The sequence below is a fragment of the Ruditapes philippinarum genome, unplaced genomic scaffold (assembly GCF_026571515.1).
Source record: "Ruditapes philippinarum isolate M1 unplaced genomic scaffold, ASM2657151v2 ctg1375_1_1_1_1, whole genome shotgun sequence".
In the NCBI taxonomy this organism is placed as follows: Eukaryota; Metazoa; Mollusca; class Bivalvia; order Venerida; family Veneridae; genus Ruditapes; species Ruditapes philippinarum.
Genome location: NW_026857788.1, coordinates 555717 through 573322, shown reverse-complemented (window position 1 = coordinate 573322; position 17606 = coordinate 555717). Strand labels below are relative to the sequence as shown.

The 17606-nt window shown below is 32.8% G+C and overlaps 1 protein-coding gene and 1 long non-coding RNA gene across 4 annotated transcripts; one reads left to right on the top strand and one right to left on the bottom strand.

The window, feature by feature from the left end:
- The first annotated feature begins 70 nt into the window (after positions 1-70).
- LOC132751057 (uncharacterized) lies at positions 71-17555 on the top strand. 3 transcript variants are annotated; one of them, XM_060741163.1, is made up of 6 exons: positions 71-207; positions 7908-8061; positions 8494-8521; positions 13583-13798; positions 15222-15334; positions 16998-17552. In XM_060741163.1, the coding sequence occupies exons 2-6, from the start codon at positions 7924-7926 to the stop codon at positions 17163-17165; spliced, it is 663 nt and encodes a 220-aa protein (XP_060597146.1). In that variant the 5' UTR covers positions 71-207; positions 7908-7923; the 3' UTR covers positions 17166-17552. The 3 variants fall into 3 exon arrangements, with proteins under 3 accessions (XP_060597146.1, XP_060597147.1, XP_060597145.1); XM_060741164.1 differs by lacking the exon at positions 71-207 and adding an exon at positions 362-510 and having other exon boundaries at positions 16998-17554; XM_060741162.1 differs by lacking the exon at positions 71-207 and adding an exon at positions 5447-5595 and having other exon boundaries at positions 16998-17555.
- On the bottom strand, positions 10418-13189 carry LOC132751055 (uncharacterized). The gene is made up of 3 exons (XR_009628637.1): positions 12667-13189; positions 11521-11636; positions 10418-11298 (listed from the first exon to the last, which is right to left on the bottom strand). It is a non-coding gene; the product is annotated as an uncharacterized LOC132751055 (long non-coding RNA).
- Positions 17556-17606: the final 51 nt, after the last annotated feature.

Sequence of the window (17606 nt, the reverse complement as noted above, 5' to 3'; positions counted from 1 at the left end):
GTGATTGTTACGTTGACAGCTCCAGTAAGCGTCTGGAAAGTCACGAATGATGTCATTGCTGTGATTGGTTATTTGATGTAGAAAACAACCAATGAAATTTCACTAGCAAGAAAAGCCCAATATTACGGTGATCACATACATTGCAAAGTAAATATTCTGTCTTAAATAAAGAAGACGGATTTAAATGACATCTCGCTACCGATAGAGGTTTGTATAAATTGATAAATTCCGCAATGAGATTGTTATATTAAAATGACAGAAGTCATTTTGTTCTTGAAATGTGGTTGTTTCAGTTAAAATGTGCCTCATGAAATTAAATGTCTGTGATAATCACATTAACAGCATTAATGTATAAAATTTGACATAGAAAATAGACTAGTAAATAAAATACAATTGTGAACACCATCTTCCTTGAATGGCTTGATAATTTTCTAAAACGACATTGCAAGCCTTAGATTAATTCTGTTGGAGAACTTTGGTAGGACAAGTTACTTGCTGACACAATCAGTGGTAATAATACACCTGTTTAGGGGTGGGTAACCACTAGTCAAAATATATTGACGTGCCAAAGCTTGATTCTGAGATATTTTCGTTCGGGGGCAGAATCTCGCTTTAGAGGCGAGATATTGCCCAGACACGAAAATAGCACAATATCTCGTCACGCAGTACAATTAGTTGGACTAGGTAATCACTAAAATTAAAACCCACAAGCAAAAGGTACATTATAGGTTAGCTAGGGAGAAAACAGGACAGGTTTGGAAAAACTTGTTATTCACTACCCAATGTTGTGATAAAACCCTATGATGATTTTCATGTTGCCAGGCAAATTGATTACTGTTTTCAAAATATAGATACATCCATTAATGAGTAGATCTTTAGTTGATACTCACTGACAATCAATGCAGATGATGACTGTGAATTTCTGTCTTATATTATATACACATAGAGGTGCATTAATAAGTTAAAAGATAAAAAGGAGATTACTCCCCTCTCAAGTGTCACAGCCATGCAGGTTGTGGATTCCTTGAACAGACTGGACTGTAGACTCATCATGTTCTATATTAAGATATACCATAATGTTTATGCAATTAATCTCCCACCATATGTCCAAGCCCCACATAGCTTAACCAGACATATGCACCCCTTATCCCTACACCAAATACAGGTTTCTTTGACTACACAAGTACTCTTTCTACTCTTGATCATAGCACTGTACTATGAATAAACTCCATAGCTACAGTGCCACCCCGCCCAACGTCAGTTCAAATGGTAAGTAGTAGGATTGCAGTACTAGTCTTGCTGCCAGTGCTTTTAAATATTTTAAATATCCTTTATCTTCTTTCACTCAGGAACAGAATAACAATATGTTCTGTCTCAGTTTCACTATTAACGTTTTAACCATGACAAGAATACATTTCCAGTCTCACCTTACTAGCATGTTTATAATGCTTGGACTATTTTGCTTTTCTTTCACCGTTTACTTACTATCTAATGTGCAAGTTGACTTAAATCCTACCTTGTTAGAGGAGTTGGCACTATCCAGAGATAGGTAAAAATTTAGAAGAATAGATTGCAAAAATGAAAATATCAAGGTACCGGTAGTGTGTTAAATGTAAACAAAATTTAAAGCTTTCTGTACATGCAGGTATTGAGGCTAGTCCTAAATTGGATATTACCTGGGATAGTTCTAGGATAGAACTGAGATGATATTTGGTACTATAGACTGGGGTATGATGAAATTTAAGTTGCTTGTGGGAACTAGAAAAAAAACATATTGAGTTTAGTCTACAAAGGCTAGCTGATGTTGAATTTTATATCAAAATACAGTCATTTATTGGTGAATTTTGTACCGTTATCTTTGGTTTAACCCTTAACCTCATATATACGCGAAACAAAGCTTTTTTGACCCCCCCCCCTTTTTTTAGGCCTGAAATAGTGAAAAAATGTCCTATTTGGGCCCCAAACACATGTTTTCGTTTCAGAAATGTTGCTAAAAAAGTGAGCATTTTTTCAGCGCTGCCCCGATCCAAAAGTTACATCAGGGGGTTGCCAGAAGGGGGATGTTCCCACTTCTGTTTGGGGGGTTTGAAGGGGGGCGAAGTCCCCCTCATTGCCAAGAAAATTTTGGACTTGTGAGAGGTCAATCATAAGGTAACGTGTAACCAACGCTGAAAAGCCTTTGACTCTATCTCAATTCCTTGAGAAGTTGCAGCACTTTGAAATAAATTTTGATGGAAAAAATCGAGGCAAAATAGTGATTTTTGGCAATTTTGAGATGTCCCCTCGTTGCCATGGTAACAGGAAATTCAAGACTGAGCATGTTGTTACAAAGGCAAGGTCCAGTCAACATTTGTGCCAAATTTGATTAGTATTGAAGCATTTTTCATAGTTTCATAGCAGTTTGAACTTGTAAGAGGAGGCTTTTCAGTGAAAACGGCCATTTTTCACAATATGCTCATGAGGGAAAGGGTTAAAGTTTTTTGACTGTAGTTCTTATATCATATTTTTGACGCTGCTGTTTAAGAACTGAAGATGCAGACATATCAATTCTTTCTGTCTGTACACATTCTAACTTAAAACTACTTTAAGATGTTTCTGCCAGGAATGCCAACTGAACGGTATTCTTATTGTGATCTTATGTACATGTAATTATGTTGGATATGAAGCCTCCTTAACCTTTTTATTTGATGTTTTTATGTTCATTTTAATATAGGGAAGGGAGTTGTTTACTAAACGGATGTTACATGTGTATTTGTTGGCTCCTTTTAAAATATTTGAATTGTGATTGCAAGAGGTATTTGGAAGTACACATTATCAGGGTTAAATCCCATAGCCAAGCTTCTTACTTAAAGTCTATATTCTTCGTTCATTATAGTTCAGGAAGTTGTATTAGTTACTGTAAAATTTCGAATTTAGACTATTTATGACAGCTTTTCTCCAAGTCAATGTTGCATGGTACCATATTCTCAAAATGTTTTTCTTTTTTCATTTTTGTCCAAACAAAAAGAAAACATCACATACTCAAAAACAAACAAATAAAACACAACAACATTTTGTTGGAAAAAAGCAGACCTGATAGGTATATAAAGTGGATAAAAAGGAAGGGTAACCATAAAATACCCCGCACCCCCACCCCCAGCCCATAGTTGGCAGAGCAATGAACATATAGTGTGAAGGTACATTATATGTAGCTATAAATTATATACATAGATGCACATTATAGAGTATTCAAAGGTGCATTTTTAATAATCTTAACTATGCACTGTTATGAAAAAATTCAGAATAATGAGACCCCTTGTTTTGTAACCCTCACTGAAACGTTTCTTTCATACAAGATTATTTGTAAATGAAGGATCAAACACAATAATACTGATATTCTTTTACTGTCCGTTTAGGATAATTATTTAGTGACGGGGTGGTCAAGTCCATTATTATGGTGTAAAACAGTTATCATATTGTGTTCATTATTTTTAGGCACGCAGACTTGCTATATAAATTTAAATATTGACAAGAAGTGTTAAGTGTTATGTTAATTTCTATTAACTTCTCATTTCACATTTTTTTTTTGTTTCCAAAAGTAATATCCAGCAAGCTGGTACAACCTTACAGCGAATACTAAAACGGAATGAATACATGTACACAAATTGTTTCAACAATAGTTCAGTTGGCACAAAATACTCGTGCACTGCACAAGTACTATGACTACTGCATTTTTCACACTACACAGGATAAAAATATTATTACCGATATGTTTAAATTATTAGATAGTTTGATAAAACTACCTTATTTTCCAATTCATTTGCATCTTCGGTAAAATTGAAAAAAAGGGAAACAAAAAGAAAGGAAAAAGTTAAACAACTTGTGAGGCTCGAACTCGTGAACAAATTAAGTTGTATTGCATCCCAATGACTTTACCAACTTTGCTATCAAAACATCTTAAAATTTTATCTTGTACTATATTGGCTACTAAAAACCCTGATTTACCTATTCAGATAAAGATTGTAAACTTTTGTGAACACAAAAAAATGCAACGTCACCCTCACATTATCTTAGCGGCACAGTAACTCTGATTTATATGTAATAGTTTCCATGCAAAGAAAAGATCTATATATGTATATACAAGACCAGTGTAGCATTTTGAAAGCAAATTGTATTTTCAGATCAACCAGTACTGAGCTGAGAGTGTAAAGTTTCTTGCTCAAGATGGTTTGACCCAAACACTTGGCAATTTCAAAACTTCAATTTTATTGTAATTATAAAAAAAAAGAGAAAAAAATACAAGAAGGTGAGAGTTGAAGAAATTATTCCTGTGAATGTTTGCATTGCTGAAAAATTGTTGAAAAAAATAATAAATAAACACCATCATTACCTGTTAACATGAGAGATAAATATGGTATGGCCTTAATTATTACCACTATAATCTTGGTTTGTATACTTTTGTGTTGGTTGGTAGGCAAAAAGTCACTATATTCTGACCGGTGTTCTATTTTCTGAACTAATCTATATCATTTTAGCTTTAGAAAAATTGATGTATCAGATATCATATTTTTTGAAAGAGTTATACATATGAGCCGCGTCACGACAAAACCAACATAGTGGGTTTGCGACCAGCATGGATCCAGACCAGCCTGCGCATCCGCGCAGTCTGATCAGGATCCATGCTGTTCGCTATCAGTTTCTCTACTTGTCATAGGGTTTGTAAGCGAACAGCATGGATCCTGATCAGACTGCGCGGATGCGCAGGCTGGTCTGGATCCATGCTGGTCGCAAAACCACTATGTTGGTTTTGTCGTGACGCGGCTCATATTGTATTTCTTTTTTTATAGTGAATCTACCCTGGAGTATTGAATACATTGAAAGTAATATATTTTGCTATTTTTAGTTTAATTGTAATATGAATTTGCTTTATAGACTAGCCAAACATACTGTAAAGAAAAACTTTTTTTTTTCTTCAATTTTTCTTCAATTTCCTTTTTAAAGATTGTTAAATATACCTTTTATTTGTTTGCTTTTAGAAAAAGTAAAAATGTTGAACATTGCCCCGGCCCATCCCCACCAGTGCTTGTGTACTAGAATTTGTAAATGGTAAAATCAGGTTGTTTCCATGATTGTTATAATGTACAATTCTCAAAAGAGATGTTACATATATTGTCTCTTTTATTTATTATACATGAATATTGTATGTAAACAAAATAAAATGTTTCAGATAAAAAAAATTGTGGAGGATTTTAACTGTTAAGAAATGATTTTCCAACATACAAACATTTAAATAATCTCTTTCATACAAGTATTTTGGAATTATTCTTTTTCAAAATTCATACAATTTTTTTTAAAACTACAGGCATCAGATTTTATATCTTTATACACTTAAAACATACTTGATGATACCAGGTTGAAGTTTTTTCGGGTACTAAAAAGTATATCTGTGAGCCAGTCTACACCTAAGTTGATTAAGTAAATTATTTTTGATGAAAGGATAAAATTGATTATAAACCAGTCCGGTAGTTTTAAAGGACATTGTTAACCTATATATACCAGAAAATAATTTGTGATCTGTGAGAGAGCATCTCTTTTTTTACTGGAGTTAATGTATCAGTAAGTTTTTACAGCTGAAATATAAAATTAATTATTTCATTTTTTTTAGATAAATTATGGTAATTATTGTTAAAATTTGTTTTAAAGAGATTAAAAACTGAAAATCTTGTAAACATTGACATAGATAGTACTATTTCATATTTAGATCACCTGGACTTTACTGATACTAAGATTGCAGCAAGTGTGGCCAGACGCCCTTTCTAGGTCTGACCACTCGGGGAATTAGCTTTAAATCTTCACTTCACAATTGCTTTTGAAATTTATATAACAACAAACTCTAATGTCCACATTCAGTTTCTTTTATTCCATATGATTTGCTAAATCTTTTACACCAGTCCACCTTACTATTAATTAACTATTATCTATTGCAATATCAAATTAATCCTTTTATTCACTTCTAATCTTTCTACTCCCATGTATTTTCTTTTCTTATCCTAACCCTTCTTTTAACCTAGACTTAAACCTCAAACTCCTTAAGCTTCCCCCCCCCCCCCATCTGTATGTCCAAAAATTCTATCCAAAACAAAGTATCTGCCCCCTTTTTGAAATTTATCCAATCAAATAATATATTTCTTATCTTTAATCTGTCTATCATAATTAATAAAACATTATCACATGTGCATTTGACCAGCTTCTAAGTTTTTACATCAAAGGATTTCACACCTAAGTGATATTGCTTTGAGAAGCTGAAGAAGCAGACCAAAACTAATTTCAGTCTATCCCCCTCAGCTTTCCAAAGAACCAAAATATGTTATTAGATCACATATTAGCATAATATTAGGTTGATCATAAACATAAAACAAAATATTGCCTGGCTACACAAGCATTTCTGTTGATATTTTAGTAAAAAAATAAAAATAAATAAATAAAGCATAAAGGTTCTGTATTCTTACCATAAATTATCATTTAAACCCACCTTTTTAATAGATTAACTAAAGAAAGTTCCAAGAAATTCAAAGCTAGTTGAGTCCATTTTACAAATTTATCTGGGTTAACACCGTTGAATATGCATGATTTGTTTCTGGTTATGTTTAAGTCTATACAAATATTGAGGAAATTTGAGAATTATATAGATTTTAAAAAATACAATTTTGCATGACATTTGTTTTAATATTAAAATGTTACACTTGACTAGTACATGTCATTGTAGTAATTTGACAATGAACATGTACACATGGTTTTGCCATTACAATTTGACAAAACATTATGTAACTAAGAATTGCAATGCTTTAAAATTTACAATATTAAATGCATGACTGGATACATGGGATATTTTCAACAATTTCAATTTTTTCTTTTATTAAACCCATTATCGTGTATAAAAAAATTAACAATACATTTGTTTTGTTATTTTACACTGTACAGTTTTAACAGTTGTTAAAGCTTTTATTTTGCAAGAAAAATGTATTATTATTATGCTCCCCAAAGGTGAGCATATATTCATCACCGTATGCTTTACTTGTCCAGGACATAACTCTGAAACAAGAAGAGATATCATCATGAAACTTTGTAGGTAGATAGACCTCATTGGGTAGATGTAGATGTGCAGTGCAATAGAACCATGACTCTGCCTTGTCTAATTTTGCAGTTATTGCCCTTTGTTCATTTTTATATTTTGAACTTTGTCTGGGACATAACTCTAAAACCATAAGACTGGTATTAACATGAAACTTTGTAGGTAGATAGATCTCATCTGGTAGAAGTGCAGTGCAATGAACAGTAACTCTGTCTTGCCAAAGTTTAGAATTATTGCACTTGGAACTTTGTCTGGGACATTACTCTGAAACTACAGAAGGTATACTTTTCTGTGTCCAAAACCTATTCGAGGACATCACCTGGTTCAACCAGCTCTTGTTTACTTCTTTTAATGATACTCTGACCGAATAAACCCTTATTCTGCCAGAACCAGAAATGATTGGCATTTGCCACCAATAAAGAGCCAGACAGGCCTGCACATCCATGTATTTCTTTATCCTTTCGAGGTTCAAAGCTGTTTTCTGGCTTACTTTAAATTTTCATTTCGCAATTCTCAAAATTGATAATAGGACATTCTCAATAATGTAAGATTTATTATTCCCATTTGAAATTTCAGCAGGTTACAGACTGTCACAACTAAGTATTTATAGGGGCTGTCTTGGAATGACTTTCCACTTCTGCAGGTTTGAATCTCTGCAGGGATGTTGAGGAATTTTGATACAGAATGTTGGTTAATACTCTGGTCTATACTTGAAATCATACCTTAATAGTTTTTTATGTGTCACTCCTAAACTCATCCGAAAAGAAAATAATGAAGTCCAATTCTTAAATTTCAGAGAGTATCTTAAAACCATGACGAGCCGTTTATACTTCCTTTCGGTCAAGGTGAATATGTGCGAGCAGGGCTTTGATCTACCAGGAACGCTGGAGAAAATACGAGTGTTATTGAGTGACTATTCGTCTTCCACCAAATGTATTCACAAGTTTAAGGTATGATTTTTTTTCAAATTATTTGGAAGCCTTGCTTTTTGTTAAAGGCAACTTTTTGTTATATAATTTGCATCAAATTTTGAAAAAAGCAATAGATTAGCTTTCCGCATATATATTTTTAATTCAATAGCAGTAATGAAGTGCTAGAGCCTTGTTATTTTTCAGCCAAATAAGACTTTATGTCAGTTTTATATAAGGCTCTGTAAATACTGTTTTATTCTTTTCTAGAAAAAAATTATTGGCAGAAAAATATTTATATAATTATGTTAAATATTCAAATTTGGATTAGCAGAAAGTTAAACGTTAAACAGATTTTTAAAATGTTTTTGACAGCGAGAGTTTCTAGAAACTGATGGTTTTATACAAAAAAGTATGTCTTTGTAGTGAAAAGATGAATTTATGTTTTATATATCATTTAAATTTTTATTTTAGGTGACAGGTGAATCAAAGATTGTTGCAGGTAAAGTAACATTTTTTATAACATCTATTTTGTTTTTTTAGCTCACCTGAGCTTGCTCAGGGTAAGCTTTTAGGATCGGTGAATGTCCGTCGTACATCGTACGTCCACAATTGCTTGTGAACACTCTAGCGGTGGCATTTTTGCCTCAATCATCATCAAACTTGGTCAGGATGCTTATCTAGTTGAAAGCTCGGATGAGTTCGAACATGGGTCATCTCGGATGAAAAACTAGGTCACAAGAGCTAAAAATAGAAAAACCTTGTGAACATTCTAGAGGTCACATTTTTGACCCAATCATCATCAAACTTGGTCAGGATGTTTGTCTAGGTGATAGCTCGGATGAGTTCGAACATGGGTCATCTCTGATGAAAAAGTAGGTCACAGGAGCTATAAATAGAAAAACCTTGTGAACACTCTAGTGGTCACATTTTTGAACCAATCATCATCAAACTTGGTCAGAATGCTTGTCTAGTCAATTGCTTGGATGAGTTCGAACATAGGTCATCTCTGATCACAGGAGCTAAAAATAGAAAAACCTTGTGAACACTCTAGTGGTCACATTTTTTACCCAATCATCATCAAACTTTGTCAGGATGCTTGTTTAGATAATAGCTCGGATGAGTTCGAATATGGGTCATCTAGGGTGAAAAACTAGGTCACCGGAGCTATAAATAGAAAAACCTTGTTAACACTCTAGCGGTCACATTTTTGCATCAATCATCATCAAACTTGGTCAGGATGCTTATCTAGTTGATAGCTTGAATGAGTTTGAACATGGGTCATCTCGGATGAAAAAGTAGGTCACAGGAGCTATAAATAGAAAAACCTTGTGAACACTCTAGTGGTCACATTTTTGAACCAATCATCATCAAACTTGGTCAGAATGCTTGTCCAGTTAATTGCTTGGATGAGTTCGAACATGGGTCATCTCGGATGAAAAACTAGGTCACAGGAGCTAAAAATAGAAAAACCTTGTAAACACTCTAGTGGTCACATTTTTTAACCAATCATCATCAAACTTGGTCAGAATGCTTGTCCAGTTAATTGCTTGGATGAGTTCGAACATGGGTCATCTCGGATGAAAAACTAAGCCACAGGAGCTAAAAATAGAAAAACCTTGTTAACACTCTAGTGGTCACAATTTTGACTCAATTGTCATCAAACTTGGTCAATAAACTTGTCTAGGTCATTGCTGGGAATAAATCGAACATGGGACATCTCGGATGAAAAACTAGGTCACAGGAGCTAAAAATAGAAAAATCTTGTTAACACTCTAGTGGCTACTGTTGTGATTTATTAAATATTCTGTTATTAAAATTGGTCTGAAAGTTTGTTTTGATGATTTCTAAGTCAAGATCGAACATGGGTCATCTTGTCACACCGCCCAAATATGGAAAAACCTTGTTAACATTCTAGTGGTCACATTTTCGACTCAATTATCATCAACTTTGGTCAGGATGCTTGTCTAGGTAATTGCTAGGTCACCGGAGCTAAAAATAGAAAAATCTTGTTAACACTCTAGTTGCTACTGTTTTGATCCAAGTATCCTGGAAATTGGTCTGAAAGTTTGTTTTGATGATTTCTAGGTCAAGTTTGAATATGTGTCACCTGGGTAAAAAACTAGGTCGCACTGCTCAAATATGGATAATCCTTGTTAACACTGTAGTGGTCACATTTTTGACTCACCTGTCATGAGACTTGGTCAGAATGCTTGTCTAGGTAATTGTTTGGATGAGTTTGATAAGTCAGGTGAGCGATCTAGGACCATCATGGCCCTCTTGTTTACATTGAATCCTGAATTTGTAAAAAGTAATGCAGACTTTTGTTTAAATTCTTGTTCAGGGTTGATTTTCTGTCATTCTGTTTTTGACAGACATTGAGTTCTTTGAGATGTAAAATGACTGCCTCCCAGCAAACAAAAGACGTTGTACCAACGTTGTACTGACGTTAGACCCTGACGTTGGGTAAACGTTGGCAGAAGGTTGGATTTGAAAGTTTTTTAGACGTCAGAATCCGACGTCTATACAACGTCATAAAATGACCTTTATCCAACCTTATCTGACCATAATTCAACCTTTTCTGACCATTATCTGACCATAATCCAACCTTTTCTGACCATAATCCAACCTTTTCTGACCATTATCCAACCTTTTGTGAACATAATCCAACCTTATCTGACCATGATTTAACCTCATTTCAAACTTTTTGGAATATGATTTTTTTCATTTTAAGTTCATTAGTAGGGTAAACAAATAAGCATTCTTATAATTTTAACAATTTATTTGCAATACAAATCACATGTACAAAACAATAAATGCGGTACAATAACAAATGTAACATTAACATAATGTATTATGAAACTATTAAACTTGACAGTATGTACGTAAATAACGCTTCATATATTAAATAATCATGTTTTAGATATACAAAATTCTTCATAAACATTAACACTGACATTTTGTATGGTTAACATTCATGCATGTTTTTCTTATATCACCAAGGCTTATTTCCGACTGAACCGATCAACCTAAGGTTGGGATTTTCCGATCATCTATCCAACTCACTGATTGTATATTTTTCTTTGTACTTTTTATCTGAATGTTAAATGGAAAAATATTGTGAATATTTTGATATTACTACAAATAGCAATGTTCATATATCTTAATTAGCATTCTTCTTTCGTCCACCTACACTATGGCAATCTGGGGCATACTTTAAAGTATATCATAATCTGAACCTTTACCGTCTCCAACCTGAGATATCATCATTCACACTATCTGAAATTTAAAAATAAATCAAATAATCACTTACAATTGCAAGAAATAAATCACTTTTACATATTACAAATAAATGAAATTCTAACAAAACTCTCCAACTACTTTAACAAAAGAGGCTTATTTTTTTTTACTTTAGTTTAAACCATGTAGTTTCATGTACCTATATATCATTTGATTTTGATAAAAATGGCTTCGTGATCAATGTAATATTTTGAATTATACCTGTCACAAAATCTTGTGTGTTTTTCTTCTTCTTTTCCTTTTAATAATTTCATCTTCCTCCTCTGAACTTTCGACAGTTGTTGAATTATCATAATTTTCACAATCTCTGATATTCACTGAAAGACAAAACAATATTATGATTATCAAAGCACGTTTACGAAAAAACCTGATAAAATGTTCAATTAATTATTTTCATTAAGTATGACCTGAAAATTTAGTAAGAAATTACGATTTTTGCCTGCGCAAAATTTAATATGAAAATGATATTTTTTTATATTTATCATAATTTATATAAATGCTACAACATCAAAGAAATTCACATGTTACTGTCATTTTTATAGATATAATCTCTGCCCAGCATGATCCGATCTGCTAAGAGTATAAAGGACAGACTGGCTGAGGGTACAAACGTTTTATGATATGAGCATATAACTTGTTTCACTATATTTGATAAGCAGGCTAATTAACAAACTATTATTTTTATTGATTTATAACCTTGATAATGTGTTTACTGACTGATACTATGTTGTCTTATTACATTAATGAAAAGATAAGTAGTCGAAAACAATGTGGTTTCAGATATATCTTACCAAAGATGTATCATTTACATGTATAAAATGCGAATAATCATTATCATAATATAAGAAACATGTGGTATGCTCATGGGTAAAATACTTCAATTTTACAACATGTAGTTAAACAACTACACAGACATCAAAATCAAACTGTGCTTGAGACCCTACAGTTATCTGATACATGTGTAAATGAATGGCCCCTCATATAAGGGAAATTCATGTTGATAAGAAATAAGAGGAAATTTTATATGCCAGCATTTGAATAATAGAGTCTAATTAACGTACTGCATTTAACCTTTTATTGATTTCAATTGCTAGTATATTTTATACCATTGATTATGCAAAACAATAATTTGGCAATGGCGATATAGTGTGGGAAAAATAATCCGATAATACAAATTGTTCTAAAGCAAATAATAAAGTGCTCTAACGAGGAAACGAAAATATTTATCTCGCGAAATCATGTGACTTTAAGTTTTACCAGTCAAACTTTACAATGATCAATTAACCGCCGAATCCATGCAAACATGCGGTAAATAAGCATTAAAAACAATATATAACGTTTGCCTACCTTTTTCTATTTGTTTGGAATATACAAGCTTGTCTGTCAACCCGTCGTTTTTGTCCGCCAATACAATTGAATTTCAAATCCGATAAGACTCCAATTCGAATTTACTAGATTATTTACCACTATAAAATGTAGCCCACAAAAATGATTACAACTTCATTGTTAATTATTTAAACACTTCTTTGACTAATTCGAGGAGATAAGTTATTATTAAAAAGAAATAGAGCAAATATATATTATACTGATCTGCGGCTATCCGTTTACCGAGCGCCACCTATCGAATATCGTACGGTAGCCACCCACGTGACATTGTTGTTGTTTTGATTAGGCAAATAAATTTATAATGTTCCCTTTCTAAAGAAACTTAAAATTCTCACTGTTTATGCTAATATTTATATATATATTGGTTTTATAAATTAAATTTACCAATTGTCAGATTATCGACCAAAATCCGACGTCGAGTCGACGTCAAAATGAAACGTTTGTTAGACGTCGGGGTTTCAACGTTGGTTTGACGTTGTGTAAAGGTCGCCGACGTCGCGACTAATTTTCAACGTTGATCTAACGTTGTGTCAACGTCGGGTGTTTGCTGGGCTGCATACCTGTTCTTTCTTTGACTATCTGCATGCTGAGAAGTGGTATTATAAATGCCTCACAGAAGTCACAATAGAGAGCAAAACCAGTCTGTCAATCTGTACATTGTCATCAGACTACACTGTTGGAAGCCTAATATTAGCAATAAAGCTGGGCAAGGGCAGGCCAGGAAAACAATACAGTAGGGTAAAATATATTTTTTTTTGACAGAAAAAAATAGACCTAATACTGTTGTTATGGAGATGATTTTGTTGACACATGACTTGTACATAGATTCACTGTTAGGGAATTTGATAATTAATGCCTCTAATTTTGGATGTTTCAGTCTTTGAAGTTTCAAATGTTGTTGGACTCGAGCGCACAGTTTCTGGTCTCGCAAGACTGGGAAACATTGATGTCACATGTAAACCAATAAGGCCATATGAGAATTTTGCTAACATGTTGAAAGTTGATGAAGAATTAACAAAACCATCAACAAATTGTATTAAAGACGATAAAGACTGTCAGATGTTTTGGTTAGATTTCACAGTGGAGTATCCAGGTATATTGTGCTTAATTTTAGCTTGACTCTTTTAGTAATACAATGTTCATCCTACTTGTACTTGCACTTGATTTGGCCTTTTACTGCATTTATTAATATTTTTTCCTGAATGGATCCATTTAATCCTGAACCAATGTACCTGACTCGCTTTAAATTTGAACAGGTATAATTAAGAGATTCCAATTTCAAAATTCAGTAATTGAGCTACCTACAATTTAGGATTTGCCAGACTGTTCTGATATATCCTGCTGTTAAAGCAGCATGCCTCCAGATTCATGCTAATTTGTTTTCAAAAAGCAGGTCAAAATATGGAAAAATAGCCCTTTCTATGTTAATCACATAGTAGAAATATGGTGATAAATACTGCAATGTCAGTCATTAATCACACATTGCTTGTAAAATTATTACTTGAATCTGGAATCTTTTTACTTTTCATAGAAACTTCTCATTTTCTCAAGTTTTTCTTGAAATATTTTTTCACTGATCTGGAGGCGTGCATCTTTAAAAGCTAATCACTTTTGATTTTAACAGGTTAAGGGTTAGAACTTCACATATGTTTCCTGCACCATCATTGAAGGTCTATGACCAATATATATAACTCAAGCACTTTACTGAATTATTCCACTTTTTGAAAATATTTGGATAAGGCTTTGTCTGCAAGTTATATCTCCTCAACAGCTATTCACATAACATCACCCATGTCTTCACAAACATCCATAACTCTAAATTGGAAGTTATTTTAAATTATTCTTCTTTGTAAACTTGCTGTAATAGGAGTCTTAACTATCTAGTAGTGATAAAGGAGGAGTGTGCTTTAAACATTCCTGGAAGAACCAGGCTTGTTTGAACTTTAAGCACTGAGAATAGACCAGTTTGCTTCCTATCTGGTAGCTCTTGGTACATTTAATTGAATAGTCAAAATAGAACTGATTTCATAGTTAAAATGTGTCACTAAATTGTTTGATTATAGTCCAATACATATGGAATGATTTCTGTTAAATTTGTTTTTTTCATAAAGTATATATGATACCAATACAGGGATTTTTTATGGCTTATTTCATGGCCGATATTCCGTCATATTCCCATATTGAAAATAGTATATTATTTCCCCAATCCACAGGAAAAATGCCCAATTGAAAGTTACAAAACAAAAATATTGAATAACAAATTCATAAATCTTTGAAAATAAGGACTTCTTCACTGTTATGGGGCTAAAATGTTTGAAGATGCTATCCCAGACAGAGATTCTTTGCATACATTTAATTATTGCAAAATTTCAGTCATGCATTTTTTCCAAATTTTTAACAAAACATTGCTGAAATTCCCAATTCCATGTGTATGGGTCATGTTCTAGACAATCTGTATCTCATCATATACTTGTATATTACAGTATTTGATTTCATCCTTAAAATAAATTTTGAAGGTAAGAACACAGATGAATTGTTGGCGACCTGGCATAGAGAAGCAACTTTTGCACTAACGGCTAGGAAGGGAGGTGTTCATATTGAGTTGTTCAAAAATGTAGGAGAAAGAAAGGTATAGTTATTAATTTCCTTTAATTGATAGATTAACTCTAAAACTTTTAATTGTGCAATGTGAATGACAACTGTACATTGTCTGAACATGTGCTGCCTGATTATACTCAGCAAACAATGTTTAAAAGGAGTATACTTGAGTCAGCTTATTGCTTGGATGGTTGCTCAATCTATTAGTGTATGTGAAATCCTGTGAAATCTTTTGCTCTTACAGTTCTTTTTCTTGAAAGTTGTGTACACAGTTTGTACAAGTTTGTTAATGTGCTTGTTATCAAAAATAAGTGTTGCCGCATTGAACATCTGAAAACATTTAACAAAGCTAAACAGCTAACTCTTCTACAATACAATGCCTTATTGCTTACCTGCTGATCTCCCCTGAGCTCTGCAGGTAGGGAATATGATAATTTAAAGAAAAACACATGACTTTTGTATATCTTGGAAACTTAATCCACAAAGGTCAATTAATATCCAATATTTCTTGATGGTTTGTGGAAATAACTGGCATATTTCTTCACCAAAGTCAAGCGAAGTGCCTCCAAGCAAGACCCAGGTTTTTAGCTCAAAAGTTAAGGTAACTTCACTTGATTAAACTAAGTGTATTTGTCTTAAAATCATTATTAAAATGTTGACTTCTGCTTAAGCTGGTGCTAGGAGTCGTGGACAGTAGCTATGCTTGCAAATGTCACTTCCGTTTATGTACAGGCTCAGTCAAACTGAACTTGCAGCATTTTAAAAACAGTTCTCGTCAACTTTATTTGAAATTTTGCCTTTAACATCCTATACTGGCTCATAATTTACTATCTAGCCTGTTTGACTTTTTCCTTAGGCAAAAATAATAATTGCACAATAATAATAATAATGAAATCAAATGATTATATTCTTGAACTGGCGAAACTTCCTCAGCTTTAAGTCAATTTTCTCTCACTGCTTATTCAATATCTTTGGATATTTTCATGCACCTAAATAAGTTACTTGACTTAAATTAGGCCCTTTACTGGCATTGCACATACAATATGTTTATGTCATATAGGGACATCTAAACTAATAGCTGTTCTTCTCCAGAACACGTTTTTCCCAGCTGTTCAGTGCAGCAACACTTTTTTAGACCTTACTGAATTTGAATGGTCATAGCTCTTTGAAGAAAATGTTTTTATAGGTCATTATTTTACAAGTAATCAAAACAGATAAATCAAAGTAATAAAAAAGCTTTTTATAGACGGTTAAAATAAAATGTCAAATTAACTTTATGTTTCTGTGTTATTTGAAAGAAAAAAGAATCACATTTAACTTGTCATAATTGAATTGCTGATGTATGTCAGTTTTGACCAGATTTACAAGATAAGTTTTCCTCTTATGTCACTTTTCACAAACAGAACTTTCTTTTACATATTTTGCAGCATTTGATTGCAGAATTAATGAAATTAACCCAAGTATAAAACCTGTTCTACCAGCAATCAGCTGTTCATCTCACAACAGCTTAATGGGTGTGGTTAGGGTATCTCTTTTTGAAAGACCCTGGTGTGATTAAGCATCTGCCAATTTATACTGAGATATAAATGCACAGGTGTATAGCCAGGTAGGCTTTTACTCACAACATTGACATGTCATATATACAGGTAGCAGTGAACTAGTTTTAACTCATTGTATTTTAATTATATTTCCAGGTGCAAGCTTTTATTGTGATGGAACCAGATGACCTTGATGAGTTATCCTTTAATCTTCCTGTAGTGAAAGAAAATGGAAATGGGGTCAACATTAGTGTTCATGCAATACAAAGTTTGGATGATTATTGTTCATCCATGTCATCACAGGCTTCGGCAAAGCCAAAGTAAATCTATATTAAAATAGACTATATAATTATTCAATTTGGTGCATTTCTTTACATAATTATTATGGATTCAAAGGCTAAGAATCAATATTTTCTAAGAAGTATAACAAAGGATATAACTCTTCACCACTTATTTTCAGGCTAAAACTAAAAGCAAAAGTATTGTCAGAAGACTGATATTTTTTCTAGGTTTTTTTTTCCAGCATCTTTATGCCATGTCCAAGAAAAGACTATCAGAGCTGTATAATCATGTCTTAATTTTTGTTTCTTAGAAATAAGTATTGTTTCTTCATGTATAACTAGGTTGTTTGTATAGTTATGCCATGTTAAGTGTGTGTTTACATTATTTTTTATTATTTACATGTAATAAAACTGTAAAATTTGTAGAAATAAACCTTATTTTCAATAAAATTGCATTACGTTATTAATGGGCTATTAACAGAAG